Source organism: Anolis sagrei, chromosome 4 (assembly GCF_037176765.1).
Source record: "Anolis sagrei isolate rAnoSag1 chromosome 4, rAnoSag1.mat, whole genome shotgun sequence".
Lineage (NCBI taxonomy): Eukaryota > Metazoa > Chordata > Lepidosauria > Squamata > Dactyloidae > Anolis > Anolis sagrei.
Window position 1 is genome coordinate 248,121,035 of NC_090024.1, and position 21,445 is coordinate 248,142,479.

The following is a 21,445-nucleotide window of genomic DNA, read 5'->3' on the forward strand; positions in this document are numbered from 1 at the left end:
CTTGATTGGGGCTTATTGCATGGCATCATTCGTATTCCGCTGTCACACACAAATATGAGGGTGGTGCTGTGTGCACAATGCCAAAGGCTGGGTGCAATATGCTTTTAGTGTAAATGAAGTTGGAAAGATTCCAAAAATGTCGTAGGAAAGAGATCGGTGCTGACCGAACAGCGCTTTCGATAAAGCCCAACGTCCATGATGTGGGCCTGAAGCATAATCCCAGGACCACGGCAATGTCAGGGTCCAAGCGCAGTGCAAATGGGAATGGCAGCTGGCAGAATGGGGCCCGAATTCTCACATCAGGCACAACGTGCCACCCTTTCTTGACACATTTTGGCACTAAACGCCAACGCTATTCTTCACCCTCGGAGCAAGAGCGCAGTCATGCAGAGGAAGCCGCACAGAGACGCGAAGGTAGAGAAGGAGGCAGAGGAGGCAGTCATTTGGGGCCACGTGGAGCCCAAGGCACTCCAAGCCAGGCTCAGCATCAACGCGTGATGTTGTTGTTGTTGGACTCCAAGCCATTTCCGCCTTCTGGGGGCCCCTAACATATACATTCATTACTCTATATGTCATAATACATAGTAATAAATGTATTCTTGACAGATTAGAGAGATGATGGGCCAAAACTAACAAAATGAAGTTCAACAGGGACAAATGTGAGATACTCCACTTAGTCAGAAAAAAACAAAATGCAAAGATATAGAATGGGGGACAATGCCTGGCTCGAGAGCAGTACGTGTGAAAAGGATATTGGAGTCCTCGTGGACAACAAGTTAAACATGAGCCAGGAATGTGATGTGGCGGCAAAAAAAGCCAGTGGGATTTTGGCCTGCATCGTGTCTAGACCTAGGGAAGTCATGCTCCCCATGCGCTATTCCGCTTTGGTTAGACCACGTTACCTGGAATATTGTGTCCAATTCTGGGCACCACAATTCAAGAGAGATATTGGCAAGCTGGAATGTGTCCGGAGAAGGGCGACTAAAATGATCAAGGGTCTAGAGAACAAGCCCTATGAGGAGCGGCTTAAGGAGCTGGGCATGTTTCGCCTGAAGAAGAGAAGGCTGAGAGGAGATATGATAGCCATGTATAAATATGTGAGAGGAAGCCACAGGGAGGAGGAGGGAGCAAGCTTGTTTTCTGCTTCCTTGGAGAGAAGGACTCAATGGAACCATGGCTTCAAACTACAAGAGATTCCATCTGAACATGAGGAAGAACTTCCTGACTGTGAGAGCCGTTCAGCAGTGGAACTCTCTGCCCCGGAGTGTGGTGGAAGCTTTTAAACAGAGGCTGGATGGCCATCTGTCAGGGGTGATTTGAATGCAATTTTCCTGTTTCTTGGCAGAATGGGGTTGGACTGGATGGCCCAGGAGGTCTCTTCCAACTCTAGGATTCTATGATTCTATTCTGTACAATTTTGCTATGTTAATCGCCTAGAGCATCTCGGATGGAGGACGATTAATAAGTAATTAAATATGATGATGATGATGATGATGATGATATAGCAGATGCCATTGCAATGTCTCTTTGTTCTCCTCCCTTGCATCTGACTGTGTAAGTGTTAATGCAATGAATGAAATGTAAATAAAGATTAGAGCCGCTACTGAAGTAGAAACAACTGTCTGAAGTCAGTTAATTGGATGATCAGAAGGAAATTGTCCAGCAAATTGCACTGATTTCAGCTGCCTCACATCACAGTGGGGTCCCCAGCCATGTCCCTCCCCAAAACACAGACATATAGCCATGCGCAGACGGGTGTGATCTCTCACCTCCAGTTTTTGGTGTGGGGCTGCCCTTCTTCCAGGCGCAGGAGCGCATAGCGGGCTGCGCTGAGCGAGAGGCCGCGGATCCCATCGCCCCACTCCTTCTCCGCTCTGCAAGGCAAGGCAAAGCATAGGTTGAATGGCACAGAAGGGGAAAAGGATGCTTTGGGCGGGGGGGGGGGGGGGTCTCACATGCAGGACCTCATGGGCCAAAAGAAGACTAATGGGATTGAGCAGGCATGGGGAAACTCTGGCCCACTCTCCAGGTGTTTTGGACTTCAGCACCCAGAATTCCTAACAGCCTACTGCCTCAGGCCCCTTCCTTTTCCCCCTCCCCCGCTTAAGCAGGTGCATTGAGTTGGTGGGCAACAGGATGTGCCTTTGTGGAGAGGAGAAGGTCCAGGTGGGGCACCAAAACCTCATCTTGGTGAGCTACAGTTGTGAGGCTTCCACAATCTTCTCCCACTTGAAGGTATCTAAGACACATCATATGTGGTCACTGTCATTGACATCTCAATTGAAGGGAGGGGCTGGTGGAAGAGGTCTTCAGAGTACCTCCCTTCCACTTCCACAGTGGTCACTCCACCCTTCGCTTCCCCCAACACACAACGTACCCTCGGTATTCGATGTATTTGTAGATGAGCCCGGCGATCACCATGGCGACCAAGGCATAGTACCAGGAGCAGATGAACATCAGCGCCAGGCAGAGGCTCATGCCCAGGAAGGAGAGCGTCCTGCAATGGCCAGAGAGAATGGGTCAGACATCTCCAGGAAGCCCCTCTTCCTTTCATCTCCCTCCCATCCATCCATCCATTGCTGCCCCACTGCCCACCCACCAGTGGTAATAGCGGAAGCGTGGGCGCCAGTTCGGGGTCCTCAGCAGCGTCTGCACCGCACACGCCAGGTTGACGAACATGTAGCACATCAGGAAGAACCTGCAGTGGGGCAGAAAGACAGACCCATGAGATGTGGGGGGTGGGAGGGTGGCAGGATGGTCGATCCTTAAGACCCACAACATATGCAGCATGGCACTCAGTACCAAGTTTTGGTGCAAATAAGAAGCACCAAAACCAACGAGGGAGGGATGCAACAGAGGACTGAAACCTTCCTTACTCTGGGATTCCTCCCCTTTATTTCTCTGATGGAGGATCCCCCCCCCCTCCCAATATCCTACACGCATGGACAGGGGCCCATCCCCTCTTCGGATATCAGCCAGCATGTCAACGACTTAAATCAAGAAATAGTTTTCTAAGATCTACTCGCTGGAACAGCTCAGCAAGCAAGAGTCCAAAAGTGGCAGGCTGTCAGGAGTCAATTTCTGACGGCATGAAGACATCACAAATTCCCTCCGTGACATCCTGACTGAATCATCCTGGCTGCCTCAGTTTTCTCTTTGTGACATTTTGAAGCCAGCAAAGGGCACTGGAAACCTTGTATTGGAACTTGTGAAGCAACAAGCTCTAATGAGGAAACTGAGAAGAGGGAGATATGGGCAAGAAAGGTGTATAAAAAGAAGTGGTGGTGGGGAAAAGTCAGTAGTGTCTTTCTTTGCTGCAGAGATACAAGCAAGATATTCATTTCCAAGCAAAACCGGCTTGTGAGTGATCATTTAATATTGCTATATAAAACCTACAGTCTTACACAGGCTCAAACCCAGAATCTCAATCAGTGGCTGATACTAAATGAAAGATTCCCTTCTGGGCACATAGAAGACTGGGCGACTTAGAAGGCGCTGAACAGACTGCTCTGGCACCACAAGATGCAGAGCCAACCTTCAGAGATGGAGCCACAAAGTGGAGTCCACGACATGTGAGTGTGGAGAAGAGCAAACCACTGACCACCTGCTGCAATGCAACCTGAGCCCTGCCACATAGTGCGCCATGGACGACCTTCTTGCGGCAACACCAGAAACATTCCAAGTGGCCAGATACTGGTCAAAGGACATTTAATCAACTACCAATTTTGCAAACTTTGTGTTTTCTTTTTAAAATACAATACAACTGTTTGGTTCGCTCCTGACATGATAAATAAATACATAACAGGTGTGAAGCTCCTTCCCAGTATGGCACAGGCAAGGCCTCCACAACGAAGCCTGGATGGAGCCATGATACCCCTTGTCCACCCCACCACCCCTAAATTTGGTCCTTCCAAACTCTTTGGGAGGGGGGTACTTTATGGGAGGGGACAGATGGATGCCCTCATGGGCCCCCTCAGTGGACCTACATGGAGAGGATGGGGGCCACTTCGTCCAGGGAGGCAATGAGGATCCCGATTTCGCAGATGCAGGCGGTCAGCAGGAGGGCCCAGGTGGGTTCCCCGTTGGCTTTGCCATGGCCAAAGACCTGCAGGGAGGGAGGAAGAGAGAGAGAGGTTCAGCCATTCATGGGGGTCACCCTTGCACCCTGCTCCCCTGCGAGAGACTGAGTGGGGAGAGGAGATCCCTACAACGTTGGTTTCTTTCTCCCCTTGAATGCGGATGTAAGGCAGGCATGGGCACACTTTGGCCTTCCAGGTGTTTTGGACTTCAACTCCCCCAATTCCCAACAGCCTCAGAGCCCTTCCTTTTCCTTTTCCCTTTCCACTTAAGCAGCTGAGGGGGAAAAGGAAAGGGCCCGAGTCTGTTAGGAATTAAGGGAGTTGAAGGCCGAAACACCCGGAAGGCCAAAGTGTGCCCATGCCTGATCCAAGGGCTCTCAACCATCCTGTGTTTGAGTTGATAGTCTATGGGAGTGTGCCACATAACAGGCACACCGTGTAATGGGTTGAGCAGTTCCGAGATAACGACAAGTCTTCTGGAGTGGGAAAATGCTTTTATTTTCAGCTGGGCTCTAGAGCAGGAGAATCCCTTCAGTCTTGGATGCCCTGAGACTAGGTTACAGTTGGTTATATAGTTGGCATGTGTACAGACATCCCATTCTCATTTGGTAACATGATTGTCTATTGGGCGCATCCAAGTTCAACAGTGACAAATGCAAGAGACTCCACTTAGGCAGAAAAAGTGAAATGCAGAGATACAGAATGGAGGACAATGAGGCCTGGCTCGAGAGCAGTACGTGTGAAAAAGATCTTGGAGTCCTCGTGGACAACAAGTTAAACATGAGCCAACAATGTGATGTGGCGGCAAAAAAAGCCAATGGGATTTTGGCCTGCATCAAGAGGAGCCTCATGTCTAGATCTAGGGAAGTCCTGCTCCCCATGCTCTATTCCGCTTTGGTGAGACCACACCTGGAATATTGTGTCCAATTCTGGGCACCACAACTGAAGAGAGATATTGACTCTAAGCTGGAAGGAGGGAGACTCAAATGATCAAGGGTCTGGAGAACAAGCCCTATGAGGAGCGGCTTAAGGAGCTGGGCATTGTTTAGCCTGAAGAAGAGAAGGTGGAGAGGAGACATGATGATAACCATGTATAAGTATGTGAGAGGAAGTCAGTTTTCTGCTTCCCTGGAGACTAGGACGCAATGGAACAATGGCTTCAAACTGCAAGAAAGGAGATTCCATCTGAACATGAGGAAGAACTTTCTGATTGTGAGAGCCGTTCAGCAGCGGAACTCTCTGCTCCGGAGCGTGGTGGAGGCTCCTTCTTTGGAGGCTTTGAAGCAGAGGCTGGATGGCCATCTGTTCAGGGTGTTTGAATGCAATTTTCCTGCTTCTTGGCAGAATGGGGGTGGACTGGATGGCCCAGGAGGTCTCTTCCAACTCTAGGATTCTAGGATTATATGAGTGAATTTAATTGCTATCCAGGTTCTGCCATCTTCACACTTAACGCCAAGATGTTCCTTCAAATGTTCAGGCTGGATATCTCCTGGAGAGCCCTTCCAACCCTACGAACATATAATGATTGCATTATCATGTGCAATATTGAGTTTAACTCTGACTTGTGCTGACTGTCTCCTGTCTCAGCAGATTCCTCTGAGGCTGAGAGTATGAGACTTGCCTGGATCTGAGCTGGTTCTTTTGTTCCAGCACTCGAGTTTCATGAGAGATGCCTGGTCTCTTCTGTGTGGGATCCAGACCAGTCCTCCCTGTTGCAGAAGCCAACCCAAACACCACATGGCTCTTGCACATCTATGTGCCTAGCGTTGGTCCTGGCTGCTTTCTCAGGGTGCGCATAGGTCTGTACTGGACCCAGAAGGCCAGCCCAACTTCTGGACAAACTTGAAGCTTAAGTGGCGCTTGGCCAGAAAGGACCTTGCGAATCAACCTGCAGCCTAGGAGACGGCACGGAAGGAGACAAGGTGGAAGTGACAGGCGCGGCATCAGCTGACCCACCGTCAAGCCGCTTCCCACTGGCACCTCAAGGGCACTGCCAGCAAAGCACCTGGATGTGCAGCAATGGTGTGTGTGTGTGTGTGTGTGTGTGTGTGTGTGTGTGTGAAGGGACACTAAAGAGAAAAACTACCAGTTAAGACCAAAAAGGGAACTAGGGCTAAGGTAGCGATGATAAAAGGAAGCTGCTCTCAGTTGTGTGTGTGTGTGGCACTTTCCTGAGTTGCTCCACCCTACAGGGTGGCTTGGCCAATTACACCTGTTGAAACAATCTCTTTACTTCTAGTGTCCGGTTGGATAGAACGGTCTTGGTATTCTCTTACAGCAAGGTTGGGGACAAAGTCCAGCTATTGGTTTTCTGATTTAAAAGAGCGTTATTAAAAGTAGAAAAGTATTTGCGTATGTATGTATGTGTATGCGTGTGTGTATAGATAGACAGAAAGATATGTATTTATTTATTTGTTTACTGTATTTGTATACCACCCTTCTCAGCCCTCAGGTGATTCAGGGCAGATCATAGAAATCATTTCCTTCCTGGCTGTTTCCAGTCAGCACTCTCTTCACTCTCCGAGGTGAATATTAGAATCTGTCAGGGGTGATTTGAATGCAACATTCCTGCTTCTTGGCAGAATGGGGTTGGACTGGATGATGGCACAGGAGGTCTCTTCGAACTCTTTGATTCTATGATTGCAACAGTCACACCTGCCTCCAACAGACAAGAGTTCTTTCTCCAATCCTGGACTTCCCACAGATATATAAACCCAATTTTCCTAGTTTCCAACAGACCTCACTACCTCTGAGGATGCTTGCCATAGATGCAGGCGAAACTTCAGGAGAAATGCCTCTAGAACATGGCAATATAGCCCGAAAAAACCCACAAGAACTTAGTGATTCCAGCCATGAAAGCCTTCGACAATGTATCTATCTATTTGCTGTATTTGTATACCGCCCTTCTCAGCCCTCAGGTGACTCAGGGCGGATCATAGAAATCATTTCCTTCCTGGCTGTTTCCAGTCAGCACTCTCTTCACTCTCTGAGGTGAATACTAGAATCATAGAGTCGGAAGAGACCCCCTGCCAAGAGGACAGGACATCCGTAGGGATACCAAGGTGATACTTTAAAGGTACTAGTTTTGCTAGTTTCTGTAACTCTTTCTGTTCCTGTATCTGTCTCCTTTTGGTTTGTATGTTTGTACTTCTGTTCTTGGGTTGTTGTCGGTTTTTCGGGCTGTATGGCCATGTTGTAGAAGCATTCTCTCCTGACGTTTCACCTGCATCTGTGGCAAGCATCCCCAGGTCTCTTGGAAACCAGGCAATTGGTGTTTATATATCTGTGGAAAGTGTACGGTGGGAAAAAGAACTCTTGTATGTTGGAGCTCGGTGTGAATGTTTTGACTGGCCACCTTGATTAGCATTTAATGGCCTAGCAGTTTTCAGGTGTGCCTTGTTATTGCCTGGGAGAATCCTTTGTTGAGTGGTGATTAGGTGTCCCTGATTGTTTCTTGTCTGGAGTTCCCCTGTGTTTGAGTTTTGTTTTTTATTTACTGTTATAATTTTAGAGTTTTTAAATACTGGGAGCCAGATTTTGTTCATTTTCGTGGTTTCTTCCTATCTGTTGAAATTGTCCACATACTCGTCAGGCCATCAAATGCTAATTAAGGTGGCCAATTGCAACATTCCCACCTACCTTCAACAGACAAGAGTTCTTTCTCCCACCCTGGACTTTCCACAGATATATAAACCCAATTTTCCTAGTTTCCAACAGACCTCACAACCTCTGAGGATGCCTGCCATAGATGCAGGCAAAACGTCAGGAGAGAATGCTTCTCGAACATATCCAGGCAGCCCTGAAAACCTACAACAACCCAGTGATTCTGGCCATGGAAGCGTTCGACAACATTGCACTTCTGTTTGCTTGAATAAAAATAATGTCAACAGGGAAGGCGGGGGTGGGAGTGATGGCAGCACTGATGGCATTTAAGGGTGGGGGGGGGGCTCCTTCCCCATTTGGGAGCTGGGGTCACCGCCTTCCCCTTTCACCCCCCACAAGCGGCTCTTTGGCTCTTCCCACCCGCAGCGCAGGGGGCAAAGCAGGCTGCGGCCGCACTGAAGCCGGTTTGCGTCCAGCCGACGGTCCCAGCGGGCGCAAAGGAGGGGGTTGCTGTCGGTTCGCATTTGCAGAGATGCGCCTCATCGCTCGCACAGCACCGCACTATGGAGCTGCCGGCAGGAGGGGGGGGGGAGGCACACAACAAGAACCCAATCCCCTCCTTACCTGAAGCAGCCCCCAAAAAATTGCAAAAATTTGGCCTTTGCAACGAAGCACTGACAGTCTGGATCTGGGCTTTGCAATTGGCAGAAATGGAAGCGGGCACAAGCTGACTGTGAGTCATGATGCAGCAGGTAAAAAATCTAAAGCAATTCTAGAGAGCTGGGGATGTTTAGCTTGGAGAAGAGAAGGTGGACAGAAAGGGGCAGGAAAGCCTGGCTTAGAGATTGGAAAGGAGGTCATAGAATCCTAGAATCCAAGAGTTGGAAGAGACCTCCTGGGCCATCATCCAGTCCAACCCCATTCTGCCAAGAAGCAGGAATATTGCATTCAAAGCACCCCTGACAGATGGCCATCCAGCCTCTGTTTCAAAGCTTCCAAAGAAGGAGCCTCCACCACACGCCAGGGCAGAGAGTTCCACTGCTGAACGGCTCTCACAGTCAGGAAGTTCTTCCTCGTGTTCAGATGGAATCTCCTCTCTTGTAGTTTGAAGCCATTGTTTCATTGCGTCCTAGTCTCCAGGGAAGCAGAAAGGAAGCTTGCTCCCTCCTCCTCCTCCCTGTGGCTTCCTCTCACATATTTATACATGGCTATCATATCCCCTCTCAGCCTTCTCTTCTTCAGGCTAAACATGCCCAGCTCCTTAAACCGCTCCTCATAGGGCTTGTTCTCCAGACTCTTGATCATTTGAGTCGCTCTCCTCTGGACACATTCCAGCTTGTCAACATCTCTCTTGAATTGTGGTGCCCAGAATTGGACACAATATTCCAGGTGTGGTCTAACCAAAGCAGAATAGAGCATGGGGAGCAGGACTTCCTTAGATCTAGACACTCGGCTCCTGTTGATGCAGGCCAAAATCCCATTGGCTTTTTTTGCCGCCACATCACATTCCTGGCTCATGTTTAACTCGTTGTCCACGAGGACTCCAAGATCTTTTTCACACATCCTGCTCTGGAACCAGGCATCCCCCATTTTGTATCTTTGCATTTCGTTTTTCCTGCCAAAGTGGAGTATCTTGCATTTGTCACTGTTGAACTTCATTTTGTTAGTTTTGGCCCTTCATCTCTCTAATCTGTCAAGATCCCTTTGAGTCCTGCTCCTGTCCTCTGGACTATTGGCTCTCCCTCCCAATTTAGTGTTGTCTGCAAACTTGATGATCATGCCTTCTAGCCCTTCATTTAAGTCATTAATAAAGATGTTGAACAGGACCGGGCCCAGGACGGAACTCTGCAGCACTCCACTTGTCACTTCTTTCCAAGATAAAGAGGAAGCATCTTGGGAAACAAACATTACGGGAGGTTGTAACGTTTGTCTTCCATTGCTCCTCCATGCTTCCTCTCTGATGCTCCAGAGATTGGGACTCAACTGAGCCATGGATCCAAATGTCAGGAAAAGAGGTGCCACCTAAACAATAGGAAGAACCCCATTGCTGTGAGTTTTCCGGGCTGCCCGGCCATGTTCCAGCAGCATTCTCTCCTGACGATTGCCTGCATCTATGGCTAAAGTTCCACCTTGTCTCCTGTGCTATGTTAATAATACAATACAATACAATACAATATATGGTATATACATATATTTATAGTAGTATAATGTAATGCAATATAATACTAATAATGATAGTATGATATTATAATTATATATAGCTGTACCTGCCATGCATTGCTGTGGCCAACCTTCCTCTTTTCTCTCCTTCTTTCCCTCCTGTTTTGCTCCTTCCTTCCTTCCTTCCTTCCTTCCTTCCTTCCTTCCTTCCTTCCCTTTTCTTTCCTTCTCTCCTTCCTTCCTTCTCTACCTCTTTCCTTCACCCCCCCCCCTTTTTCTTTTCCTTCCCCTTTCTCTCATTTCTTCCTTCTCTACCTCTTTCCTTCCTTCCTTCGGTCTTTGCTTCCATGCTTCTTTCTTTCTCTCTCTCCCCCCTCTCTTTTTTTTCTTCCCCATTCCTTCCTTCCTTCACTTTTTGTTTCCATCCTTCCTTCTCTCTTTCCCAAACCTGGAGGGAGATCAGCACCATGGCCAGCTCCTTAAAAACTGATCCAGCAACAGCTTTAACTGGGTCACTGTGAGTTTTCCGGTCCACCTGGCCGTGTTCCAGCAGCATTCTCTCCTGACGTTTTGCCTGCATCTCTGCCAAGCATCTTCAGAGGTTTGTGCACAGGTCTGTTGGAAATGAGGCAAGTGGAATGTATATATCCCTGTGGAATAATGTCCAGAGTGGGGAAAAAGAACCCTTGTTATTTAAAGCAAACAGGAATGTTGCAATTAGCAAGCTTGAATAGCACTGAGTAGCCATGAAGGTGCAAAGTCAATCAGTGAGGGTATCCACATGGAGTTTGTCTGGCTGTTGTTGCCTGGAGGCATCCTCTGTTTGGGAGATGTTCACTGGAAGTGAAGCAAGTGATACACTCCCCTTGTCTCACTGTCAACAGAACCTCTGAAGATGCCATAAGCCACAGATGCAGGTGAAACGTCAGGAAAGAATGCTACTGGAACACAATAGCTGTGTAACCCAAAAAATTCACAGCAACCCAGTGATTCTGGTCATGAAATCCTCCAACAACACAATAGGAAGGACCTCCTGAGGGTCACAGCTCTTGAACAGTGGAATCCCGTGACTCACCCGCAGGAAGGGCACGATCCCGTCCCGGGAGATGGCCTGCAGCAGGCGGGGGGCCCCCGTGAGGCTCTGCAGCCCGGCCCCACAAGTGGAGAAGAAGGATCCGAAGACGATGACCCACGGAGAGGGCCAGGCCAGGGTGCCCACCACCAGGTTGCCGTTGACGGCCTCCCCAAACCTGCAAGGAGAAGCACAGTGGGGCTGGTCAGGCTCCGAGATGGGACTCCTCTCTGGGCAAGGCTGGCAGCAGAGGGAGCGGAAACCTTCCCCTATCCAAGGTGCAAAGGCTGGATGGCCATCTGCTGGGAGCACTCTGATTGGGTGTTCTTGACTGGCACAAGGGGTTGGACTAGATGACCCCTTTGAACCCCTTCCTGCTCTTAGAATTGGAGCCTGGTGAAGCCTCTTCAGAAGGTTTCTAAGCAGAGGTTGGATAGGGCCATCTGTAGAAAGGGCATGCATTGTGCCCTCCTGCCTAGCAAAAGGGGGTTGGACAGGATGGCCTTTAGGGGTCCCTTTCACCTGTAGGATTCTATGATATATCTGTCGTTCCCACATACACACACACCACAACATTCTATCTATCTATCTATCTCTCCCAATTATATCTATCATATCTATGGTGGGATTGCCATTGAGTGTGACCTCCTGTCTGGCAGAAGAGGGCTGGACTAGATGGTCTTTGGGAGCCCTTTCTACCTCTTGGATTCTATGATATATCTACAATATATACATCTATCTCAATTATATCTATCATATCTATGGCTGGATGGCCATCTGCGAGGAGGGCTTGGATTGAGCTCTCCTACCTGACAGAAAAGGGTTGGACTTGATGGCCTTTGGGAATCCCTTCCACTTGTAGGTATCTATGATACATCTATCATATCACTATGATATCTATGGCTGGATGGCCATCTGTGCAGAAAGCTTGGATTGTGCTCTCCTGCCTAGCAGAAGAGAGTTGGACTGGATGGCCTTTGGGGGTCCCTTCCACCTGTAGGATTCAATGATCTATCTATCTATCTATCTATCTATCTATCTATCTATCTATCTATCATATCTATCTATCTATCTATCTATCTATCTATCTATCTATCTCTCCCAATTACAACGATCTATTACACTTTTGAGGATCCCTTCCACCTGTAGGATTCTAATATCCCAATTATATCAATCATATCTATGGCTAGATGGTCATCTGTGGGGTGGACATGGATTGTCCCCCCCTGCCTGGCAAAAGGGGGTTGGACTGGATGCTCTCTGAGGGTCCCTTCCCAATGTATATGGGTTCTATATGGGTGAAGAACTGGCCTGATCCTGCTCTGCACCAAAATCCATCCATCCATCCATCCATCCATCCATCTACCTACCTACCTACCTACCTATCCACCTATCCACCTATCCATCCATCCATCCATCCATCCATCCATCCATCCATCCATCCATCCATCCATCCATCCATCTATCTATCTATCTATCTATCTACCTACCTACCTACCTACCTACCTATCTATCTATCTATCTATCTATCTATCTATCTATCTATCTATCTATCTATCTATCTATCTATCCTTCCTTCCTTCCTTCCTTCCTTCCTTCCTTCCTTCCTTCTTCCTCTCCTGCCTGCCTGGTTGCAGTTGTTTTGCAAAGCCAGAAAAGCTCATTATGCACCAATGACCCAAAAATGTCATCAGCAGCGGCAGCAGGAGCACCTTGGGTGGCCTACATTCAGGGGGAGGCACCTGAGATGGGGGGATATTTGGAGAGGCAAGCGGGCCCTTTCGTGGTTGGTCATTTCCCATCCTCTGAGGGTCCAGCAGAAGGTTGTGAGTGAACCTGGCTCTGGTTTGGGGGGGAGGGGAAGCAGGGAGGGGGTGCAAGTCCAGGAAGGAACCCCCAATTGCTGTCAGCAGGTAGACTCACTTGTCCCGGAGCACCACTCCCTCGATGCAGGCTCCAAAGAGGATGACCGAGCTGATGTCTGCAGAAGGATTAAGGAAAAAAGGAAGGAAGGAAGGAAAGAAGGAAAGGAAGGAAGGAAGGAAGGAAGGAAGGAAGGAAGGAAGGGAAGAAGGAAAGAAGGAAAGGAATCAGGCAAAGAAGTAAGGAGGGATGGAGGAAGGCAGAGATGGAGGGAGAAGGAAGGAAGGAGGCAGAGAAGAAGGAAAGAAGGAAGGAGGAAGGGAAGGAAGAAGGAAGAGAAGGAGGGAGGCAGAGATGGAAGGAGAAGGAAGGAAGAAGGCAGAGAAGGAAGGAAGGAGGTAGAAAGAAGGAAGGAGGAAGGGAAGGGAAGGGAAGGGAAGGGAAGGGAAGGGAAGAAGGAAGGAAGGAAGGAAGGAAGGAAGGAAGGAAGGAAGGAAAGAAGGACGGAAGGAGAGAAGGAGGAAGGAGGCAGAAAGAAGGAAAGGAAGGAAGGAAAGAAGGAAGGAGAGAAGGAGGGAGGCAGAGATGGAAGGAGAAGGAAGGAAGGAAGGAGAGAAGGAGGAAGGAAGAGATGGAGGGAGAAGGAAGGAAGGAAGGAAGGAGGCAGAGAAGAAGGAAAGGAGGAAGGAGGAAGGGAAGGAAGGAAGGAAGAAGAGAAGGAGGGAGGCAGAGATGGAAGGAGAAGGAAGGAAGGAAGAAGGCAGAGAAGGAAGGAAGGATGTAGAAAGAAGGAAGGAGGAAGGAAAGGAAGGAAGGAAGGAGGAAGGAAAGGAAGGAAGGAAAGAAGGACGGAAGGAGAGAAGGAGGAAGGCAGAGATGGAGAAGGAAGGAAGAAGGCAGAGAAGGAAGGAAGGAGGCAGAAAGAAGGAAAGGAAGGAAGGAAAGAAGGAAGGAAGGAGAGAAGGAGGGAGGCAGAGATGGAAGGAGAAGGAAGGAAGGAGAGAAGGAGGAAGGAAGAGATGGAGGGAGAAGGAAGGAAGGAAGAAGGCAGAGAAGGAAGGAAGGAGGCAGAAAGAAGGAAGGAGGAAGGGAAGGAAGGAGGCAGAGAAGGAGGAAAGAAGGAAGGAGGAAGGGAAGGAAGGCAAGAAGGAGGGACGCAGAGATGGAAGGAGAAGGAAGAAAGAAAGGAAGGAAGGATGCAGGCAGACAGAAAGGGAAGGAGAAGGAAGGAGAATGAAGAAAGGAAGCAGAGAAGGAATGGAGGAAGAGAAAAGAAGAGAAAGGAAGGGAAAGGGAAAGGAATGGGGCAATCCCAGTCAGTGTTGGCCATCCGCTCCTAGGCTAAGTTCTGCCAGGTCTGAGCTCCTTGCCTTGAGCAACCTCGGGGCTTGGCCTTGCTTCTCCTGCCTGTCAAGAGTTTTCCTTTCCTTCATTAGAAACTCATCAATTTCAGTGGCAATGACCTCACTCACCCCCATCACAAAATTGTGCCAATTATAACAGTGTAAACAGTACCTACACTTGGAAGGGAGGGGAGAGAGTATTTTTCACGCAACACACCTGGGCACTGCAGGCGATACACAACTCGGAAAGCTCTCTTTGGACCAGGCATGGGCAATCTTCAGCCCTCCAGGTGTTGGGAAGGGTGGGAGTTCAAGTCCAAAACACCCGGAGGGCTGAAGTTTGCCCATGCCTGACTTACACAGTGCTATGTTCCCCATGGAAAAGAGGGAGGGGCATGGTTGACCCCCCCCCCCCCAGAGCAACAACAACAACAGCAAGGATACAGACTGCGGAAGTGGTGGCGATGGCCATGATGGTGCCAATAGGGATGGACTTCTGGGCGTCTCGGAGATCTCCGGACCGGTTGGAACCAGCCATGATCCCTAGGAAAGGAGGAGGAGCGCAGGGAGAAGGGGGGCATGAGGCTGTGCACCAGTCTGGCCCCCAATTGCCCCCAATTGCCAATGTTTTTGCCCCCCCCCCACTCAACATTGGGGTGTGGTCGCTCCTACCTGTGACGGAGGGGAAGTAGATGCCAACCAGGAGGGTGAAGTAGGAGGTCATGTCGCTGAAGACGTAGGGCTGGTCCAGGTCGATAGCCGGGTCCGAAGGTGGCACCGAGGACATCCCCGTCTTCTCGATGATTATCCCTTTGGGCATGTAGCTGCTCCAGAGGTTTTCTAGGCACAGAAAGAGAGAATTGTTGTAGCTGAGCAAGTGGCACAGGATTTTTCTGACATGTCAGAGGATGACATGTGAGAGCCGTTCAGCAGTGGAACTCTCTGCCCCGGAGGGAGTGTGGTGGAGGCTCCTTCTTTGGAAGCTTTTAAACAGAGGCTGGATGGCCATCTGTCAGGGGTGCTTTGAATGCAATATTCCTGCTTCTTGGCAGAATGGGGTTGGACTGGATGGCCCAGGAGGTCTCTATTCCAACTCTATTCCAATTCTATGATTCTATAAGGGTCTGATGGATTTCAAAGTGGTGAGTCTGTCAGAGCTGGAAGAGAATTGCAGTCAATGGGGGCATATTTTGAATTCCTGTGATCATTCAAGTGAAACCAGTTCTCTTGGGAAACGGCCTTCGGCTGATGGGGAGTTTTCCCGAGAAGCCAGATTAGAGAGGATGCTTGCCATAGATGCAGGCGAAATGTCAGGAGAGAATTCCTCTAGAACATGGCCATATAGCCCGAAAACAGAGGATGCTTGCCATAGATGCAGGCGAAACGTCAGGAGAGAATGCCTCTAGAACATGGCCATATAGCCCGAAAACAGAGGATGCTTGCCATAGATGCAGGCGAAACGTCAGGAGAGAATGCCTCTAGAACATGGCCATATAGCCCGAAAACAGAGGATGCTTGCCATAGATGCAGGCGAAACGTCAGGAGAGAATGCCTCTAGAACATGGCCATATAGCCCAAAAACAGAGGATGCTTGCCATAGATGCAGGTGAAACGTCAGGAGAGAATGCCTCTAGACCATTGCCATATAGCCCGAAAACAGAGGATGCTTGCCATAGATGCAGGCGAAACGTCAGGAGAGAATGCCTCTAGAACATGGCCATATAGCCCGAAAACAGAGGATGCTTGCCATAGATGCAGGCGAAACGTCAGGAGAGAATGCCTCTAGAACATGGCCATATAGCCCAAAAACAGAGGATGCTTGCCATAGATGCAGGTGAAACGTCAGGAGAGAATGCCTCTAGACCATTGCCATATAGCCCGAAAACAGAGGATGCTTGCCATAGATGCAGGCGAAACGTCAGGAGAGAATGCCTCTAGACCATTGCCATATAGCCCGAAAACAGAGGATGCTTGCCATAGATGCAGGCGAAACGTCAGGAGAGAATGCCTCTAGACCATGGCCATATAGCCCGAAAAAACCTACAACAACCCAGTGATTCTGGCCATGAAAGCCTTCAACAATACATTAACATTACATTTTTATGTATATAGATAGCTGTTTACCTTGCAGTCTACTAAGGAGAGAATGCTTCTGGAACATGGCCACACAGCCCGAAAAACTTACAGCCACCCAATCTACTAAGACTCCTAGATCGTTTCCCTGTGGACTGTAGTCACTGATGCTAGATCTTTGCCTGCAACCCTTGGGGGCCAGTCTCCTGCCCCACAGAAATGGGGAGAGGGCAGCTGGAAGGTCCAAGTGGGAGGGCAAAGGGAGGGAGATGACTGACCTCCCAGTTGTACCCACTGCATGTACCCACTCTTGGTTGCTGGCAGGCCGCTTCTCCCTGTAGAATCATAGAGTGGCAAGGGGACCTCAAAGGCCATCCAGTCGAACCCTATTCTGCCAGGCAGGAAGGCACCAATGTCCATCCAGCTTAAGCTTTAAAAGTTTTGGGGTGTACTCTTTTTCCCAGTTGGGCAAAGTGAAGAGACTCTGGACCGTGCTCTGACCTACAAGAAGCACTGCCTGAACATCAAGCAAAAAGTGGGTGCCAGAAACAACATCACATGAAAGCTGACTGGCACAACCTAGGGATCACAACCAGACACAGTGAAGACATCTGCCCTTGCACTGTGCTACTCCGCTGCTGAGTATGCATGCCCAGTGTGGAACACATCTCACCACACTAAAACAGTGGATGTGGTTCTTAATGAGACATGCCGCATTATCACGGGGTGTCTGCGCCCTACACCACTGGAGAAACGACACTGCTTAGCCTGACATCTGCCGGGACGTAGCAGCCAATAGTGAAAGGACCAAGGCAGAGACATCTCCAGCTCATCCCCTGTTTGGGTATCAGCCAGCACGTCAACGACTGAAATCAAGAAATAGTTTTCTAAGATCTACAGAGAGACTCGCTGGAACACCCCAGCAAGCGAGAGTCCAAAAGTGGCAGGCTCAAGCCCAGAACCTCAATCCATGGGTGATACCAGATGAGAGACTCCCCTCTGGGCACACAGAAGACTGGGCAATTTGGAAGGCGCTGAACAGACTGCGCTCGGGCACCACGAGATGCAGAACCAACCTCAAGAAATGGGGCCACAAAGTGGAGTCCACAACACGCGAGTGCGGAGAAGAGCAAACCACTGACCACCTGCTGCAATGCAACCTGAGCCCTGACACATGCACAAGGGAGGACCTCATTGTGGCAACACCAGAAGCTCTCCAAGGGGCCAGAGACTGGTCAAAGGACATTTAATCAACTACCAAGCTTGCAAAATCTGTGTTTTGCTTGTTTGTTTTGTTAAAAATGTAATACCACTGTCTGGTTGCTCCTGACATGATAAATCTAAAGTGAAGAGACATGCACCCAAGTGATGTCGGGGTCCCAAAGGCAGCCCCCCACTCAAGACAAGAGTCTCATTCTTGCTCGGTTCCAGCTCACGGACGCCGTGTCAGCCAGGGAGCCGTGCATTAAGTGGGCGAAATGTATCCGTTGTCGCGGCCGAGAGCGGAGGCGAAACGCTGGCGCGAGAGCCCGTTTCCCACCCCGGCGCTCCCGCCGCCCTAACAGCCTGATCCCATGCATTTTTTACTCAATTACTCAAGTAAAGCATGAAATATTAACGATGACAGGAGCACCGGGAGCTCCAGGAAGGGGCTGGGGAAGGAGGCCCAGGCAGCCACACCTCCGCCTTCCCTTCGGCACCAGGAAGCCTCGGCCAAGGCGGGCTCGCCGTGGGATCGGGGCCAGGGCCTGGGACCCTTGGGTTGGGGCCACCCAAAGGCTTGGCAGCATCCCCCCCCCCTCCTTCAAACACACCCAACCCCAAGCTCCTTGGCTTCATTGGGAGGGATAGCCAATAGTCCAGAGGACAGGAGCAGGATTCAAAGGGATCTCCACAGATTAGAGAGATGAAGGGCCAAAACTAACAAAATGAAGTTCAACAGTGACAAATGCAAGATACTCCACTTTGGCAGGAAAAACAAAATGCAAAGAGACAGAATGGGGGACGGTGAGGCCTGGCTCGAGAGCAGTACGTGTGAAAAAGATCTTGGAGTCCTCGTGGACAACAAGTTAAACATGAGCCAACAATGTGATGTGGCGGCAAAAAAAGCCAATGGGATTTTGACCTGAATCAAGAGGAGCCTAGGGTCTAGATCTAGGGAAGTCATGCTCCCCATGCTCTATTCTGCCTTGGTTAGACCACACCTGGAATATTGTGTCCAATTCTGGGCACCACAATTCAAGAGAGATATGGACTCTAAGCTGGAATATGTCCAGAGGAGGGCGACTAAAATGATCAAGGGTCTGGAGAACAAGCCCTACGAGGAGTGGCTTAAAGAGCTGGATGTTTAGCCTGAAGAAGAGAGGGTTGAGAGGAGATATGATGAGGGCCAGGGATAAATATGTGAGGAGAAGTCATAGTGAGGAGGGAGCAAGTTGTTTTCTGCTGCCCTGGAGACTAGGATGTGGAGCAATGGCTTCAAACTACAAGAGAGGAGATTCCATCTGAACATTAGGAAGAACTTCCTGACTGTGAGAGCCGTTCAGCAGTGGAACTCTCTGCCCTGGAGTGTGGTGGAGGCTCCTTCCTTGGAAGCTTTTAAGCAGAGGCTGGATGGCCATCTGTCAGGGGTGATTTGAATGCAATGTTCCTGCTTCTTGGCAGAAGGGGGTTGGACTGGAAGGCCCATGAGGTCTCTTCCAACTCTTTGATTCTATGATTCTATGATTCTATGATCCCCCTCCCCAGCCTTTTCCATGCAAATTCCCCCGGAATCTTTCATCAGAAATCCATCGGATGGAGATTCAATGAAGGATTCCTGCTGGTCAACAAGTCTTGGAAGGTCCTGCCTGAAGCTCCTTTCATGGAACACTAGAGTTGGAAGGGACCCTCCCCAGAAAGACATCAAACCCATTCCCTTTCTGCCCAATGTTGTTCATTCGTTCAGTCATCTCTGACTCTTCGTGACCTCATGGACCAGCCCACGCCAGAGCTCCCTGTCGGCCGTCACCACCCCCAGCTCCTTCAAGGTCAGTCCAGTCCCTTCAAGGATGCCATCCATCCATCTTGCCCTTGGTCGGCCCCTCTTCCTTTTGCCTTCCACTTTCCCCCAGCATCATTCCCTTCTCTAGGCTTTGCTGTCTCCTCCTGATGTGGCATTCAAAGGACTTCCACTTTGTCTCTAGTCTCCTTCCCTCCAATGAGCCATCAGGCTTTCTTTCCTGGAGGATGGACTGGTTGGATCTTCTCGCAGTCCAAGGCACTCTCAGCACTTTCCTCCAACACCACAGTTCAGAAGCATCGATCTTCCTTCGCTCAACCTTCCTTCCCGAAGGTCCAGCTCTCACATCCGTAGGTGACTACAGGGAAGACCATGGCTTGGACTAGGCAATGGATCTTGGTTGCCAGTCTGATGTCTCTACTCTTCACTATTTTTTCGAGACTGGACATGGCTCTCCTCCCAAGAAGGAAGCATCTTCTGATTTCCTGGCCACAGTCTGCATCTGCACTCATCTTCCCACGTAGAAACACAAACCCTGTCACAGCCTCCACATTTTCTCCCTCTATTTCCCAGTTGTCAGTCATTCTTGTTGCCATCATCTTGGTTTTTTTGACGTTTAGCTGCAACCCGGCTTTTGCGCTTTCTTCTTTCACCTTGATGAGAAGGCTCCTCAGCTCCTCCTCGCTTTCGGCCATCAGAGTGGTGTCATCTGCATATCTGAGGTTGTGAATGTTTCTTCCAGCAATTTTCACCCCAGCTTGGCATTCCTCAAGCCCCGCACATCCTCGCATGATGTGTTCTGCATACACGTTAAAAAGGTTGGGGGAGAGGATGCAGCCTTGCCGGACGCCTTTCCCAATCTTGAACCCGTCTCCTGTTCCGTGGTCAGTTCTGACTGTGGCTCCTTGGTCCTTGGACAGATTCCTCAGGAGAGAGACAAGGTGACACTTGGGATGCCCATCCCACTAAGAACTTGCCACCATTTAGTATGATCCACACAGTCAAAGGCTTTAGAAGAGTCAATGAAGCAGAAGTAGATGTTTCTCTGGAACTCCCTGCCTTTCTCCATTCTCCAGCCTCCGGAGATTGGCAATCTTCGTTCCTCTGCCTTTTCTAAACCCAGCTTGAACATCTGGCAACTCTCTCTCGCTCCATGTATTGCTGGAGTCTTCTTCTTTGCAGGATCTTGAGCATTCCCTTCCTGGCATGTTGAGAAATAAGGGCCACTGTACGGAAGTTTGAGCAGTCTTTCGCATTTCCCTTTTTTGGTATGGGGATAGAAGTTGATTTTTCCCAGTCTGATGGCCATTTTTGTGTTTTCCATATTTGCTGCCAAATGGCATGCATCACCTTGACAGCATCCTCTTTTAAGATTTTAAACAGTTCAGCTGGGATCCCGTCGTCTCCTGCTGCCTTGTTGTTAGCAATGCTTCTTAAGGCCCATTCAACCTCACTCCTCAGGATGTCTGGTTCTAATTCATTCACCACACCGTCAAAGCTATCCTCGATATTATTATCCTTCCTATACAGATCTTCTGTGTAGTCTCGCCACCTTCTCTTGATCTCTTCAGCTTCTGTTAGGTCCCTGCCATCTTTGTTTCTTATCATACAAATTTTTGCCTGAAATTTACCTCCAATGTTTCTAATTTTCTGGAAGAGGTCTCTTGTCCTTCCTATTCTGTTGTCTTCTTCCACTTCCATGCATTGCTTATTTAAAAATAGTTCCTTATCCCTTCTGGCTAACCTCTGGAATTGCGCATTTAACTGGGCATATCTCCCCTTATCCCTGTTTCCTTTTGCTTTCCTCCTTTCTTGGGCTACTTCCAGTGTCTCAGCTCAAGTCAGGCCCCCAGAATCCCGCATGGGATTCTGCTTTGGTTAGACCACACTTGGAATATTGTGTCCAATTCTGGGCACCACAATTCAAGAGAGATATTGACAAGCTGGAATGTGTCCAGAGGAGGGCGACTAAAATGATCAAGGGTCTGGAGAACAAGCCCTATGAGGAGCGGCTTAAGGAGCTGGGCATGTTTAGACTGAAGAAGAGAAGACTGAGAGGAGATATGATGATAGCCATGTATAAATATGTGAGAGGAAGCCTCAGGGAGGAGGAGGGAGCAAGCTTGTTTTCTGCTTCCCTGGAGACTAGGACGCAAGGGAACAATGTCTTCAAACCACAAGAGAGGAGATTCCATCTGAATATGAGGAAGAACTGACTGGGAGAGCCGTTCAGCAGTGGAACTCTCTGCCT

At 49.4% G+C, this 21,445-nt stretch overlaps 1 protein-coding gene across 2 annotated transcripts in view; it reads right to left on the minus strand.

Moving 5' to 3' along the window:
- SLC12A5 (solute carrier family 12 member 5) overlaps positions 1-21,445 on the minus strand; it is a 229,578-nt gene that overhangs the window by 20,288 nt on the left and 187,845 nt on the right. For both annotated transcript variants that reach the window (XM_060771791.2, XM_067468330.1), the window contains exons 9-16: positions 14,793-14,960; positions 14,565-14,663; positions 12,838-12,895; positions 10,918-11,092; positions 3,987-4,105; positions 2,600-2,698; positions 2,378-2,497; positions 1,770-1,874 (exon numbers count right to left, since the gene is read on the minus strand). In XM_060771791.2, coding sequence (XP_060627774.2) covers positions 1,770-1,874; positions 2,378-2,497; positions 2,600-2,698; positions 3,987-4,105; positions 10,918-11,092; positions 12,838-12,895; positions 14,565-14,663; positions 14,793-14,960 — 943 coding nt within the window. The remainder of the gene's footprint in view (positions 1-1,769; positions 1,875-2,377; positions 2,498-2,599; positions 2,699-3,986; positions 4,106-10,917; positions 11,093-12,837; positions 12,896-14,564; positions 14,664-14,792; positions 14,961-21,445) is intronic.